Genomic DNA, 16,830 nt, shown 5'->3' with positions numbered 1-16,830 from the left:
GAGATCTTGGAGCTATTAGATCATTTCCTAAAGACAACTGTTGGAGTCAAAAGAAAAACTGTCCTGGCAGCCTTACTGAAACCCTTTAAATACTCAGCCCATTTCCCCACATGAAACATATTGTTCCTGACATCAGGATTTAATTTAAACAGCAGTCTATGATCCTGCTAAAAACACAAAACAATACTCAGCCCTGAAAATCTATGTCATCAGTTTGTCAGACTTCCCTAAGCTTCTGCAAAAGATGAGATTGCAGTCTTAGCTCTAAAATCACAGAACTAATTCTGATTCTAAACACATCTTAAATTGGTCTCAACAACACTACTCCTAATTTACACTATTGTGAAAAGATATGATGCCCAAATTCAAATGGCTGCATTGTTGACTACTTATCAAAGACTGAGGCCTGAATTCTGGTTGCACTTTTCAATCAAAAAAACTCCAGTGATTTCTACAAAATAAGCATGGCGTAAGTAAGATGAGAACCAAGTCATTCAATTTCAAATTAGGAACAGACACAGGCAGTTTTTTGGTGTGGTTTTTTTTTTTCAAAATTTGTGTTCCACTAACATGTCAGTTGTTTGTCAAGCAGCTGGCCAAATGATCACACCAGCACAACTGTATAGACATTAATTTCCACCCTGGACTAATTATAAATAGCAGCTAGACAGAAGAAATATCCAAAATTAAAGTTGCTTAGCGATCTCTAAATATATCTTTTACATTAGGCAATTCCCAGCAGACTTAATAAAATATTCTATTTTTTAATGGAAATCAGATTCTTGACATTTCATCAGTTCAAGCTACATTATTAGACAAATACAAACAATATCGATCCTTTGGGAAAATCAAAGTGTTACAGCAGCCTTCTCCAAAATCAAGCCAAACTACAGAGTAGCTCTGCAATTATCTCCTGTACAAAAAACAGAGAGTTGCTTAAAAGGCAGTAGAACATTTTGTTTTCTAAATCTTGGTATTCCAGGAAAAATGCCTGGACAGTGTGGGAGGGGCTAGGCTAACCTGAACTACGAAAACAGGACTAGAAAAACAGTTTCTAATAGCTCTGAAGAAGTAAAAGATTAGATATCAAATTGATTTTTTTTTTTAAAAAGGAATAGCTTTCTGTTAGAAGACACACAATTTCTGAACTCTGTTTTATATGGAAGTTTGGATTTTGACAAATCTGGTAAAGTATCAAAATGAAATGTTTCATCTTTCTTGCTTAATTTCAGCACGGTCAGAATGCTTCAGTTAGATAATATTAAAAGCCATACAAGATTGAATTCTGAAAATTTTTTTAAATTTAATTTAAAAATTTATATCACATTCCTTTAATTTCTAATGTAGACTTCACCTAATAATTTGTATTTATGTTGTATAGTTTCAGCATTATCCACACAAAAAGTCTGAACATTCTCAGCTTAATGGTTCCAAAATTCCCACTGAACAAAAAACTGGGAAATAAACCCAAATTCTGAGATACAAGAATTTTCTTTGGAGAGAACACTCTGGTTCTTGAGAAGTTCTAATTGGGTTGGCCACTCTACTTGGCCATCACCAGTAAAGAAGTATAACTTGAAGATGGGGGAGGATATTACAGGAAAGGAAGGAGGACGAGAATCTGGACTGTAGAGAATGCATTTTAAATTCAGAAGAGACCAAGACATGAGAATGAGACTGGAGCTGTTAAGATGAAAAGCTTAAGAATTGAAATACAGTATAATTGCTGCAGAAGGAAATTGTCTTCCACACTGCCAATGCTATTTCAACATTAAGCAGCAGGTGTTAATAATGCTTAAGTTTTATAAGGCGGAATGATGCAAAAATTGTTACTAGGATAAGGAAGACAAGGCACAGAACACGGGCTGCAAATGCTGAACAGCAACTTGCTAATCTTCATCTCTTCCTCACTCCTCTGTGCCCTGCATCTATTTAATGTTTTCTTAGTCTTCTACCTTCCCTTTCTTGGCTTTATATCATTTTTCACGTCACCTTCTTCTGCTTGGAAAAACCTCACAATGAAAGTTGGCAAGGCCACCTTCTTCGCATCACTCCTGGAGACCCATCTGCTCTGGGAAGCCTTCCATCTGTAAGAACTCACTCTGTGTTTTTTCTGCACTGTATCGACTTCTGTCTCGGGACTGTGCACTTCGCAGGGTGGGGACCCCATTACTGTCTGGCATATTTATCCTACCATATAGTGACTTCTTTCTCATACAGTCTAAGTAATAGCAATAGTCAAGAACAGAGGAAAGTCACATCTGTGACTCAGCCCTACAGAGAGCAACAGGGAATACAGTGAATGATCAGTAACTGATCATACTTTCAACTTAAAAAAATTCTGAATGGTCCCATTATAAAACTGTAAAGACAGAGGGACTCACCTGGATTTCCTCTTGCAATAAACCAGTAGATTATCAAACAGAAAGAACATTCTCTCCTGGATGTTTCCTGCTGAGATTTTTAACAAAGTCCCTTGGAGCAAGAGCTGTGTGCAGATATCTGTCAGATTTGACCCCTGAAACATTGAAAAGAGATATTGTTTACTTTTAACTTCTTTTGTGTGTGAGCAATGAAGGATTTTTACTAGAACACTGCATGTTATTAAACTGTGAAATAACTGATGCACTCATAAGGAGGAAGTCCTCAATTTCTTAATGTGGCTAAACACAACATGTTTTCTCTGGATTACAAATTTTTTTTTTTTTTTTTTTGAGTCCTCATACACTACAATAAATCTGCCCTATTAAACTCCAGGAGACTTTTTCCCCAAAGATATCTTTCACTCTCAAAGCAGCTGTATTGTGAGTCTCTCAAGACCATTAGTCTTCTCTTCATACTCTGAGCTATCATTGCAAGTATCACAAGTGATAGCTTTAGGAATGCTTTATAAAAGAATAATGGTATTTCCGTAACATTGTAGCTCTGATACCAACATACGACGCTATTAACCATCTCTCTGCAAAATCATCTCAGTGGTGATATGTCTCTCCAACTCTTTTTGTTAGAAGTATATGCAGGTGCTCTCCTTTCCGGAGTTCTAATAAACACATGCAAGTTAGAAACATAGCCATGAAAATCAGAGGTTGGGTCCTGGACACTGTGCTAGCTACTATGTACAAGCCATTATATGCACTAGACAGCCATAGAGATAACTGAGTTTCGTGTTCAAGACGCTTCAGCCTATGAGGATGCCCAGAAGCTGCAAACCACAGAAGATCACTCTAAAAACATTCACTCCCCAAACTGCTACTCAGATTATGCCTAGGAAAAGTGATCACACAGTCCTTTAAATGGGGCCCTCTAGGACAAAAGCAGTTGGGCTCAAATGAAAAACAACTATAGGGCTGTCCCAGGTTGCTCTCAGGACAGGCAAACTCCAAGTGACCTCACATCCTGAATGCATACAGCTGGGAATCTGCTCCTCAACTGCTCCATGGACTAAACAAGATGGTTTGGCTAAACCTTAGGCACTAGCCTTAAATTCCTTGATCTAGTATTACTTCAAAGGTACAAGAGCATCCTATCAATAAAGGTTCCTTTTCAGAAAAACTCTCTGAGGCCTTGGAAACATTTACCACCCAGTTCTGGATCACTCATTAGTTTTTAGATTTCTCTTTGAGTTGGGAGGAAGCACGTCCGAGGGTAACAGTAACTTCCTTCCACAGTCAGCATGCAGATAAGGAAGTAAATTAGATGGTATGCCCCACTGCCTTGAGTCTTACTGGAAAAGAGAACTGACTTTGGATTTCAAGACATTTATTATCAACAAAACTGCTTGATTTCCAAAGGTCCCTTAACCCTATATTCACAAATAATAGAAAAATTTTGTAAAACACAATTTATCCCACTTAAACTGAAGACATCTCTGTACATAGGCATGAAATCCAGCTCCATCTGTAAAGTCACCCCAGAAAGATCTGTTTGATTGATTTTAGACATTGCATGAGTGATTTTTTGGGGGGGGGGCGGAGAGTTGAGGAAGGCACAGTCTGGTCCCATCAAGCTATTCAGGGAAAGTCACTGAATTGAAATCAGCCTTTCTAAATGCAATGCAGTCACTCTAAAGGTGTGAATGAAGCTCTGATTACATGATTTTCTAAACTGAATCTTGCCAGCTGTACTGTCCATGTCTTGCTTTTAGTTAACAAGGAAGCAGCTATTCTTTAAAGGCTGCCAAGTATGCAATACCAATTTGTGTGTTTCACATATGTGTTTCTATACATTCTGGATAGAATGATGCAGGAACTAGCTAGATGCAATAGTTTCATCTACTGTGCCAATATGTTTTTATTTTCTTAATCATTCCATAGAAAGAGTTAATACACGTCCAGAAATGAGCACTTGTTATTTTGAAAATGACCTGTTGACCATTATTATCTCCAGGAGAAATCACTGTATCTCAGAATTACGACCCCAGAGGCATACTAACAAATACACAAATAGGAACAGATACTGACTGTACAACATAAAAGCATGCTCCTCATGTGGTTTGCCCATGCAAAAACCTGGGCTTCAGAGCACCTCAACATCAAGTATTTAGTTTTCTGAAAGATACCGAAATACAGCAAAAGTAATGAACACAGTGACACCAGTAATTGGAGTCAATCTTTTACTGACACAGGAATTGCTGGGTAAAATTATCTGGCCTATTTTGTGCAGGAAGTGAAAGCAAATGATTGCAACTGTTGCTTCTCGCCTTAAGAATCTAAGAATCTTTATTTTTCCATCAGACCCATCATGATGGTATCTAAACACTGTTGATGCATTTCCTGTTTGCTGTTGACCTAGCTACTTCTATACTATTTATACCCATTTGAGAGGTTTTTCAATAGTAAGAAACAGAGTAAGTAAGAATATTTATTTAATATTTTCAGAGTCAACACAGTATTTCTCACCTTTCCAAGTGGGACCAAGCTGCAGGGAAAAAAAACCCAACAAACTCAAAGAAAAAGAAAGCATCATAGCTAGTAGAACTGCAAATTACAGCCAATTATAAAATGATTGATCTGCCTAAGCACTAACATATATCTTACAAGTCATGCTGTTCTGTGATGGGGGTTTTGCTTTTCTATGCATTTCAGACTGGGAGAATTTGAGGATATGTAGCAATTGTTCACTAAAAATAATTCACAAGGACTCATGAGAAGGAGCTCTCCCCACAGAAAAATCAATATATAATTAACAGAAACAGCATATTAACTTGTTCTTCACTAAGCAAACAAAACGATTGTATACAAAGGTTGGTCTTCTCATGCATCCTCTACTTTTCTTTCCCCCTTTTTTAAACTAGTCTTTGTTTCCCAGAAAGGTTAACCAGAATCAAATCGACTTGCCTGAGACTAATCCACAACATACATCTACAAGGATTCTGTGCATTCCAAAAGAATGAATCTGAGCGGAGTTCATTTTGATGAACAGATCTCTGATTAAGCTGCAGGCCTTCAGCAGCTTCCCAGATTTGGCCTACTTCAACACATCCCCTCATTATAATCTGTCTCAGAAAGACACTGACAGGACGATGCCAATATATGCTCAGTATATGACAGTGACAGCGACAGTTGTATTAGGAGATGCGGATTGGAGGGTGGAGATGTTGAAGAAAAAATGTTGAACTGATGAAATATCTCTAAAAAACAACTACTGCTCTTAGTGAAGTTACAGATGACTCGCAAGCACAAGCAGAAGAGACTCTGCAAAAGCAAAATGATGTTACGTTGTTCTTCATGTTGGAAATATTGAGGGTGGCACTGATGGCGATAAGATGAAGATCAGACCAGGGATGGTCCATTGGGACAGCTGGAAGGAAGTGCAAAGTCATAGAAACCAGTGAAACTGCTGGTCTGGTTAAACAGAAACATTAGACAAGGTGGAGCCTGTTCCAAATTACGTGAACAAATTAATGCCAAACTTCATGCTGGGCTGCTTGCATACTCCCCCGATTCAGGCTACATCCCTTATAATCGTAAAATACTTGGTCATAAGTAAGCTGATCTTCACTTCTTTTTGACAGTTTAGATGCCTTGGATTAAAACAGTTGGAAGTTGTAGGCCTTGTCGAATTAGTATGTATGGTATATAACCGTACGTACAGGGCACCAGTGTTTCAGAATCCATATCCATGCTAACAGAAAAGGGAAATTTTCTATTTCATAGGAGAGACTGCCATCAGGTAAACTAAAAATAGGCGTCAATTTGCGTTATAGACTTCCTCCTCCTACAGCCAGCTCTGTGGCTTATAGCACTGCATTGTTAAGCTAAAAATTTCTTTAATTCAGCAATTTCGGCTTTCCACAGAGAGAAGTTAGGAGCCCTTCTCATTAGGAATAAACTGTGAAATGCATCTGAAAGAACTAAAAACAGTTAAATAGCACTTTGCTCTAGAGTCATAATTTGTAAGACCCCTAGCACTGTGAAGATATTAAACCGTCAGTTTCAAGTTTCTTTACGTGTACAGAAGAAAAAAAAAATGCCATCATGTTGAGCATTGGCCTATATGTGATGTATAAAGCTAGTTTTCCTCCTTTTAATGTGCCACTAGAATAATTTAGAGATGTTCTACAGCTTACTGGGATGGAAAAAACACTTCTTCCTTTTTGAAATTTTGAGCTGAGTGACCTATGAGACTTTGTTACCAAACAGTGTATATAAAACAATCTGAAAGGGTTTTCAGTCCCAGAATGTTGTTGTAGATAAGTTAAACCCTAATAAAAAAGGAATAAGTTTGAATACCACTTCATTTATGACATTATGGACACTTTAATCATCATGCTTCAGGCTCCAGAGTTCAAACCATACCTCTTGCCTAGATGACCCACGAGTTGCATTGATCTGAAATAGATTTACCTACTTCTAGAAGTCTTGCTCTATAGAACATTGTATGACTTTGTTTGCTGAGCTTGCTATCCAAAAATTACACAGCTGGATATCTGGGTTGTTCTCACGTCTTTAGCTGGATGCCAAGAACATCCTTCAGGGAAAAAATGAGCATGGTTTAAAAGATACACGAACGATAAAAAACAACCCAGAAGAGTCATGGAGAGCACCCAAGAGTCCGAACATGAGCAAGTTTACATGACCTCTAACAAAATGTCTTCAGCTAAGAAATCCTCAGCTGGCAATGATCAGCCTTGACATTTTAAATGTCAGTCTCACTAAATGCCGACGCCAATCTCTCCATGAGACCATTTAACACCACTGACTTCCTATAGTGCACCTCCCAGAGGCTTCCAACTCCACTGATTCAAGGGCCTCAACTAAATTCATCACAAGATAACCTGCCAACCCTTTGCACACCATCCTGACTTCCCAGTATTTCTACTGAGTAGCTCTTTTTCCAGACTTCCTCCTCCTCCAAACTTCACGTCCTAGTTTCCTCCCTCTCTTATTTTTCTCCCTTCCATAGTAAATGCTTCTACCTACACAGATCCACCTACTGACAAACACATCACTAGAAACAGATCCATGAGTAACTTAACTGGAGCAAACACAAATATACCACTTGCTTTCTGATCTAATCCTTGCTAATCTAACCTTTATCTTTTATACAGAAAATATGTATGAAGTGAGCTAACTTTCAAAGCTCCCGGAAAAACTAAAGGCTTGTAGGAATATAAAGAGAAACTTCTGTCATTTAGACCAGTCCTGATTTCATCTTCTAGACCTCTTGGTCTTTCAAATGAGATCTGTCCATTTGAAAATTCAGTCCATTCTAGCTGTAACACCTTCCTTCCTTTCATAATCCGTTTGTTCTGCTACAATTTAGCAGCAGCCTGCACACCCAAAATAAACACTAAATTCTAAACTTGTCAGAGTGATGCCACCCACACCTTCAAGAGCATTTACACATCACCTAAGAAACGGAAATCCCTGTACACAGTATGGGTCACTAAACTTCAGCCCATTAAACTTCATAGCAAACTGCCTCCAGGGAGCTTGCTAGTCCTACATCATACCTCCCATCCTTCAATGTGGGACTGCAACTGTTCAAGGGCTTCCAGTTTCTCCATCTGTCTCTTGGTCTCGTTGATATTTGTGCAGACTGTCTTCATTGCCTGCAATGCGTTCTGGACAGCTGGGTGATCAGGATGCTTAGAGGGAGTCCTTTTAGCTAATTCCTTTGAGAAAAAAAAAAAAAAGAAAAGAAAACATGCAATGTGAACTTAGAAGTGGCTCATAGAAAGGCACAAGCATTAGTGTGCAATCCCACAGGAAAATGCCAGAACCACTGCAAAATTAAAGAGAAGTTGTGGGCATGTTACTGTAGATGCTGTTCTCTGTTCTTCATCTGTGCAAGGCTGCTGTTTTATATGAATGCTGCTATATAAATGAAGCTATCACTCACGTTAAATATGCCAAATTAAAAGAGCTCAAGCGAAGTATGTTTTGCTGTGTCACATGTGTTTGCTTCTAGTGTGAACCAAGGCCAAACAAATTAAAAGATTACATAAAAAACCACACCGTCTTCTTCAAAGACAAGAGATGGACTGTTGACCTAGCCATGGTCTAGATGCTATACCAGCCTCAGTGATGTGCATTCAGTATTTCAGTGATGTTGGATCAGGCCCCTTTGATCAAATAAAAATTCTGCCTATAGCAGGTCTTACCAGGAACCACTAGAGCTATGGACGTGGGGTTCTCCATGAACTATGGCCTTACAGGAATACTGCTACGCTGTATACCCCACCCACAGTACTTAAGGAAACGATCAGGTGTAGATTAATCACAACCCACATGAAGCTTTAGGACCGAGGTTGTTTAGATCTGTAACCAGCAAAGAAATGCACCAAAGTGCAAATCAAATTTACCAAAGAGTGGAACTGCCCTCATGAGAAGCCTGTCTCTTTCCACTGACCAAAGAGGGATTCCAGTGAAATACCTCTCCTAACTCAGATACCTCAGTGTACCAGGTGTCTGTACCCCGGCACTGGCACGGCGGAGCTGCAGGGGCCCCTGTGAGGAGAGGTGAGGGGCTGCCCTGCGCCGCTTCCAGCCGGCTCCACAACAGACCCGCAGGCAGGACCCGGCTGAGCCCATCGGAGAAGCCAGCGGCGCCTCTGTGAAAACGTGTTTAAGAAAGGGCAAAATGCAGCAGGGCAGAGAGGAAAAATGTGTGAGAAACAGCCCCATGAGCACCAAAGCCTGAGAGGGCAGGGGAAGAGGTGCTCCAGGTGCCAGAGCAGAGATTTCCCTGCAGCACCTGGAGAGACCAGGCTGGAGCAGGTATCTCCCTGCAACCCATGGAGAGGGCCATGACAGAGCAGATATCCACGCTGCAGCCCGTGGAGGACCACATGCCGCAGCAGGTGTTTATTCCCTGAAGGAACTGTGGCAGGTGGATAGTCCATGCCCAAGCAGGTTCTCCTGACAAGAACTGCAGCCCATATAGGACCCATGCAGGACAAGGCTTATCCTGAAGAACAGCAGCCCACGGAGAGCTAATGCTGGAGCAGAGAAAAGCACGAGGATGAAGAAGCAACAGAGAGGAAATGTTACATGCTGACTGCAATCCCCCATTCCCCGTATCTCCTGCACTGCTCAGGGCCGGGGGGAAAGTAGAGGAGTTGGGAATGCAGGAGTGAAGTTGAGTCTGGGGAAAAAAGTGGGGGCTGTGAGGAAGGCGGTTTTGTTTCTCACTACCTAAATATATTTTAAATGGCAATAAATCGAGTCAAGTCTGTTTTGCCTGTGATGGTAAATTACTGAGTCATCTCCCTGTCTTTATCTCAATTCACAAGCATTTTTTCATCTTATTTTCTCCTCCACCCTGTCAAATAGTGAGACTGAGAGAGCAGCTGGGTGGGCAGCCAGCAGCTAGCCAAGGTCAACCCATCACACGCGGATAAGCACCTACAGCTCTGTGCATGATGAGTCTGTGTATCCAGAAATTGCAGGGAAATTCACTAACCAGATCTCTCCCATGCTTTTATGTGTCAGGAAATATAATAATCATTTTATGAAGGAAGAAATTCATTTATAGAAGAGTAACTTGTCCAATGGCAAGTCACTTGCAGAACAAAGACTTTCTGGCACTCAGTTCAGTGTTTTAACCTCCAAGACAGGCCCATGGCAAGTGGAGAGGGCTCCCCAAGAGGCAAAGTGGGAAAAAGTGCTGAACTGGGAAAGAGAGAGGCCAAGAGAGCAGAAGGAGTTTAGCAGGGACTCTTCCCCATATCATGGGGCACCTGTTTTGACCTCAGAGATTAACACAGAGACGAACAACATCTCTGCTCTGAAGGGGTTCCTAAGAGACTCTGCTTCACTTGATTCAATGCACAACAGCCCAGTTTAACACTGCCCACTGAAAAACAGCAGTGGGAAAACTTGGGACCTGACAATATTAACCGGTTTGGCAAAAGGGGTAACCACTGTCAACTCACAATTAATCATTTTTTAGACCAATACTATTTTATAGTCAGCCACAATTGGATAAAAATACATTAAAGAAACCTTAACTAAGTCCGGTAATTTCATCTTGATACATAATACGGTGTTTGAGACCCACATTTTTAGATTGTCTGGAATATTTAACTTTCTCGCTATGTTCTGTTTTGCCTCAACATGTTATTTGGTTGTTTAAAAGTCCTGTGTCTAAATGGCAAACTGCTGCTGAATTGCATCATTTTGCATGAGACACAAGTATAGAGTTTGAATATAGTCTGAGAGCCTGCACAGCACTGTGGCTGAACGCAGCTAAATTGCTTCAATCCATAGTTCCCACAGCTAAGGGCAAAGACAGCCTGTTACAGTTGTTGTTCATCCAAGATAAGTGATTACAATCCCCAAATGCCTGTCATGGGCTCCAACTAGGCTTAATCTGTGGTCTGATTTGTCTTTTGCTTTTCCACATCAGCATGTTAACCTCAGCAAGTGTCTCTTCACCACACAAAATTTTGCCGTATTGGCATTAATTTTAAGATCTTTGTGCCATGCTGTCTTGCTTGGCGCTGACATACTCTGATTTCAGGTATCACCCCGAGTATTACTGGGGCTTGCCTTACCTGAGTTAGTTGCACAACCTGTAATACAAGCACTGCTCCTAAACTGAATTATGTCCATACACAACCTCTAGATCAAATTAACTCTTACTTTTAGGCTCTAGTTACATGGCCTGTCAGAGAGTGGAGGGATGTGGGCTGAAGTTCAAGTTCTGCTGAAGCTTGCATTAACTTACAGGGACTATAATAGCTGCTAATCCAACCATTTTGCTAATCCAGACACTCTGAGCTACTAAATCAAGGATCTTTCTCTGTCCTAGTGTTGATTCATAGATCTGCTCTACAAAATTCTTTAGACAGAAGTCACCTTTAGCATGTGACAGGTTTGTGCATACCTAACTGTACTTTTCTACTAGCAGGAGCAACTGTAGAATAAATAATTAGACTGTGAGGTGCTCACATACCAGCAAAATTGGAAGGCATATTTGAAAGGAGGAAGCTAGAGTTAAAAGTAGTACAGATTCGTTTCAGCCTTTGCACAGACCCTCTCAGTGCTTCCTCTCTGCTTCCTCACACTGGTTGGAGCAAGACTTAATTCACTAGGACTAGCAACTATCTTGAGACCCAGCATTACAGAAGTGCAAAATCTGCATCTTGAGATTAAATTAGCTGGCCACTGAGACTCCTTTAAGTAATGCAAGAGACAGGTCTCATGAGAATCAAAATATGGCAATGGGAGGTGCTCTCATTCCCACATAGACAGATCCTGGAGACAGAAAAGCCCAAATGAAGGGATGGGAATGTCAGTGTTTGTCCAATGAAATGTAACTATTCAGTTCTTTGCACAGATTTGGTATTTTGAGAATTTACTCATAGCTACAATTTCTTTTTTCAGAAAATTATAAATGGAGATTGACAATGACTCTTGTCAGATGGATGACAGAGGAGACAGGTAACGTGCTGACAGCTGAGAATCCCATTAAGAGAGAGGAGTTAATGATCTTAAACTCTTGGCTGATTTACAGAGTAACACATCCACAAGAAAAAGAGGTTGGCTGCTACAAATGTCAGTTGATATCACAAATTAAATTCCCTATGGAAGTTTTTACTCTACTTCTGCTGAAGATAAGGCCAGGGAAAGTAAGTGTTCAAAAAGAAAAGGCAGGAGGGAGGTGTTGCACTTTGGTGACACTAGCCTCTACTCCATGCTTCCAAAACAGAGTGCAGAATTTTTGCTACATGACTCTCATTAAAAATCAATGAAGTTCTGCAGCTCAAGTGTCACCCACACTGCTTTGGAAACAGATACGTATACACTAGAGCTGTCTAAACATCCCTTTCTGAAATATCACCAGGACACAGAGAAAGAACTCTTCATTCACAGCAGGCCTCTGCTGCAATGAACACAGCACCTTCCCCACTCCTGCTAGCTGTCTGCAGTTCTGCCCAAGGAGCAGGAGAGGAGGCTGGAAAAGGCAGGGAGGGTGCTGGTTGGGGCAGTCAGTTGCCTCAACAGCATAAGCAGCATAGGCAGCCAGAGAACTTGTCCTACCACTGCCTAGTCTTAAGCCATGTGAGGAAGAGCCATGCTGCTCTGACACTGCCATTCCCCAAAAGAGCATAGCCTAGCACTTCTGAAATACAGTCAGGGAGCTCTGGGCACTTACTTATTTTAGTGACAGATGTGTAAACTCTGAGTGCATTCAATGACATTTTGAAAGGCAGCTGAGAGACAGAGCAGATGGCAAACCTTGCGTATGACTGTCTTGTCCTCCATAAAGCTCATATATATTGATGTCTGCAATTACTATCTTATGTATTGCAACTTGTGCACTAATAGGGCCAGGAAATGAGGTTGCTGCCACCTGCAGAAAACTATTCCTTGCAAAGTGTTTCTTAAAATAATTCATAAAACACATCTACTTTCTAGCTACAGACTTGTTAATTCTTCAGACTAACCAGCAGTGGAGAACAGAAAAGCCGGTATTTTTCACAGCATCTATCATCTTCACCATTATCCTTTGACTTTTCTCTCTCTCTTTTTTTTTTTTTTTTGGGGGGGGGGGGAGTGGGAAGGTATTCCTTATCATAAGCTGGGGGGGGGGAGGGGGATTATCTCTGTTCTTTAAAGAACTAAGACAGAAATGGGAACTGTGTCATGTCCTCTGGGCACAGAATTTTCCTTTTATTTCATGCCTCTTTCATAGCTGCAAAGATTGAGGTTGTGACACTCGTAACACCTACACACAGAACACAACTCATTTTACAAAGAGAGTAACAGAGCACTTGAAGACATCTACATCCAGCTGTAATGTCCTCCTGAACAGCATACAGAAGGGAAGGACATCTACATCTGATCTACTCAGAAATACCAGTTTTTGATCATGCAATGTAGTAAAAGGATTTCCAACTTAAGTATTTCAATCTCAGATGCAGCTTTAAATAGCTTAAGGCTAAAAGAGTTCTAAACATGATAGAATATAAATATAAGAACAAAATCACATAAGAAGTAAGACATATCAGCTGCTTATATATGGGGTTTGTGCTTAATCCCCCAAAACCCAACCAACCAACCAAAAAACCCTACGAGGAGAGAACTTAGCAAAAGAACATTACACAGGAAGATGCAAAGAGGTGGCAGGAGGGGTGATGAGTGAACAACACAGGCAGGCAGAGGAAACTAGAGGGTTTTTAAATGTAAACACAATTTTAATATTTCCTAGAAAAAAGGATGTTATTCTGCTTAACTGATGTTTTTTAAAAAAGAAGTCTTTGTCATCTTTCCCTATGTCCTCCCTTGCCATACAAAAACGACTGTTCGGGTACTTAAAACTGACAACTGAAAACATATTTTGCAGCTGAAATTTACAAGTCTCTATATTTTAAAAATTCCTTCTTCCTATCTTTACACTCCTGAGGACACTCAGGCACAGCTTAACACAGATTTTGTGCAATGAATGTTAACGCTGTGCATTGACTGGTGCAAATCATTGCTTGCCAGGTTGTCTTGCTTTGCACTACAAACCAGTGCATACATAAAATACAGTTTCAGAGGTACATCCGTTGGTTACCTACTGAACATCTCAGGGTTACAGAGATAACAAAGACAGCATATTTCTTTGCTTATCAGTTCAAAAAGTTGTGTTCAGCTCCAAAATGTGCTTTTTTAAAAAATAAAAAGGACTCAAACCCCCACCTTTTTGTGAATATAAATGTTTCCAGGAGGTTTAGATTTGTATTTTACAGTTTTTAATATTTGCTTGTATTAAAATTTATTTTCCACTTAAACTAACCAGAAAATAAATGTTATACCAGGCTCTATCTGTGTACCTGCCAATCATAGCAGGTTTTTTTTATTCTGTATATTTTTAAAATTTGTAATTTATGTTAATGTTTCTGCAGGGTAAAGACTAGACAAGCAACAGTAAATCAGTAAAACAGATTATATTCAATGTGCCATCAAATCTACAACATATGCTAAATTAAAATGTAAAAAAAAAGTTTCCAATTTTATAGATATTACCAGTTATTTGTGATTATATATAAAAAGTGTGGAAGACAGAAGTATGATTTATAAATTGGCAGTGTTCCTTACAACCCTGTAGGGTATATATAGTTTTTAACGTTGTGCTACATAGAGTTGGATTTCAGCCAGGCAATGTCATGAATCTAAGAGCAACACCACTTTTCTTGGGGGGAAAAAGGAAGGGGAAAAGAAACCCCAAAATAAAACAACAAAAAAACAAACCCCCAAAGATTAAATATATTCAATCACAGCCAATTGGAAGGTTCTATTCCTTAACCAGCTCTGACAAGAATGGAGAGGAAAAAGAGGGAAACAGTGAGTTAACCTTTCTTCATCTTGTTCTGTATCCGCATCACTGGCTTCCTATCTTTCCCTTTCAAAGTCCAGGCACTGCATTTATTAAGGTCTGTGTGTGCCTCACTGTCAGGCTTTCCCTTTCAAGAGGATTCTGAACCTGGTCACTCAGCCTTTTGCATCCAGGTTTTTCTTTCCCTCCTAGGGCCAATGAGTCTTCCATCACATGAAGCAATACATAATTACTGCCCTAAATCGTTCATGGAGTTGTGTGCATTATGAGATATTTTTAAAGGATCAGAGGTGGAATGTGCATTTCTGGCTGAGTCCAAGCAATTCCTTAAGAGAATAGACATCAAACAAGAAACAACCCCTGTGACATGCACTGGGCTATCAGGAACCCGTAGGGGTGCGGCTATCATGTGCTGTACATTCCTCATGTGCTGAGAGGAAGGAGACAGAAAGGACTGCTCCTAATCCACACCCCCAATGGTGTGATTAACTCATGATCACCACTCCCCTAGGGTTTTCTTCTTGCTGACATAAATGCTCTTTATTAAGGGAAAAAGGCTATTTTTGTTCAGAGACTGGTTTACACAACAGCTGCTTCTACTCTTAAGTAGTATGGTTCACACTAATTAATACAGAGTCATACAGTTATTATCAGTAAGACACAAGCTGCAGAGCTGCCTTAATCCAAAACGTTCTGCTAGAAATATTTACTTGGCAAGCTTTCCAGTGTACCTACACACACTGGAGTTAAGTCACACACGCAGTATATGCTCTCAAGGTCTGTGCATCTGTTTGCCTTTGCTTCTTCTTACCAAATCATAATGCCCATCACAGCAAGCACAGTTTTGTTTTGTTTGAGCCTAGTCCAAGCCCCTTTCTCACTTTTAGGGAAATTTTATAATGAACCTCATTGCTAACAGATATTCAGAACTCTTACATCCTTCCCCAAACAGATTTCAAATCATTTGCTGAAGTTTCACAGCAAGAAAAAGAAGTGAAAGTCACATTAGAGAGGTTTTGGACTGGGGATAAAACTAATTTACTGACCAACAAATTCCGTACTAATTTTCTTGCATGCTGTCTGAAGCAGACAAAAACAGTATTAGGGAGAAAAATATTATTACTTCTCTATTTGCACAGAGATTCTGAACACCATGGCTAGGTTTGAGTCCCACCCTTCAAACCATATGTAAGGCTAGTAAATTAGACAGAAAGAAAGCAATCAAAATTTTACAACTAAAAAAACCCCAAACCAACCGATCAAACAAAACAAAACAAACAAACAAAAAAACCCCAAACCCCACCAAACCTGTTTAGAGTCAGCCACTCCAAAGCTGCAGTTTGGTTCACAAAAAATAGAAAATATAAATAAAATTGAAATGTATCAATCACCATAATTTGATTAATTGTTTTGTCTCCATCATTTGTTAGTTCAAAAAACCAAACAGCTTCATCAAAGGATAAGAAAACATAAGATCACCAACTGCAGGATGCCATACTTTATTTTGTATATTAGAAATTATTGGTACTATATGCTTAAAGTGTATCTCACTTGGAGATACTCCAGTATATTATTCATTAAGTAACCCAAATTAACCCCATGCTAGATGCTATGATTCTGAAGAATACTCACATACAGTATTAATAAAAAATATTTATAGTATCTTAAATATGAGCCTTACCCTAATATTTAGGTTGACTTTCAAACACAGACAAGTCTGAATAACTTTGTTCATACTATCTTTATCAAACCTAACCACTTAGCTATACTAAGTACTTACGCTATAACAAGGTCATATCAAAGTTAAGAGAAAATCTGGATGTTCACTAACTCTTGCTAAAAACAAAGCAAAAGAGAAAAGTAGGATAGCTCTGGTCTACGACTTCTCTAATCAGTTGGAATACAGTAGTATCTGTTTGCCCTGGGAATTAGATAAAATAAGATCCAATCCCCATGAATACAAAACAGCTATTTCAGGAGCAATAACTGCAGTTCAGTAGCAAAGGGAGAGCAAACACTTAATTTGAGGGTTGTGTTATTTTTAAATCTACTTCCCCCCCC

The 16,830-nt window shown here is 39.7% G+C and overlaps 1 protein-coding gene across 1 annotated transcript in view; it reads right to left on the bottom strand.

The window, feature by feature from the left end:
- Positions 1-16,830, bottom strand: part of PREX1 (phosphatidylinositol-3,4,5-trisphosphate-dependent Rac exchange factor 1) — a 173,321-nt gene that overhangs the window by 64,166 nt on the left and 92,325 nt on the right. Inside the window, exons 7-8 of the mRNA XM_010569790.1 lie at positions 7,955-8,116; positions 2,385-2,518 (exon numbers count right to left, since the gene is read on the bottom strand). Coding sequence (XP_010568092.1) covers positions 2,385-2,518; positions 7,955-8,116 — 296 coding nt within the window. The remainder of the gene's footprint in view (positions 1-2,384; positions 2,519-7,954; positions 8,117-16,830) is intronic.

The sequence above is a fragment of the Haliaeetus leucocephalus genome, unplaced genomic scaffold, assembly GCF_000737465.1.
Source record: "Haliaeetus leucocephalus isolate CR32 unplaced genomic scaffold, Haliaeetus_leucocephalus-4.0 Scaffold273, whole genome shotgun sequence".
Taxonomy (NCBI): Eukaryota; Metazoa; Chordata; class Aves; order Accipitriformes; family Accipitridae; genus Haliaeetus; species Haliaeetus leucocephalus.
Note: the sequence above shows the minus strand (reverse complement) of the source record. Positions and strands in the feature narration are given on the sequence as shown.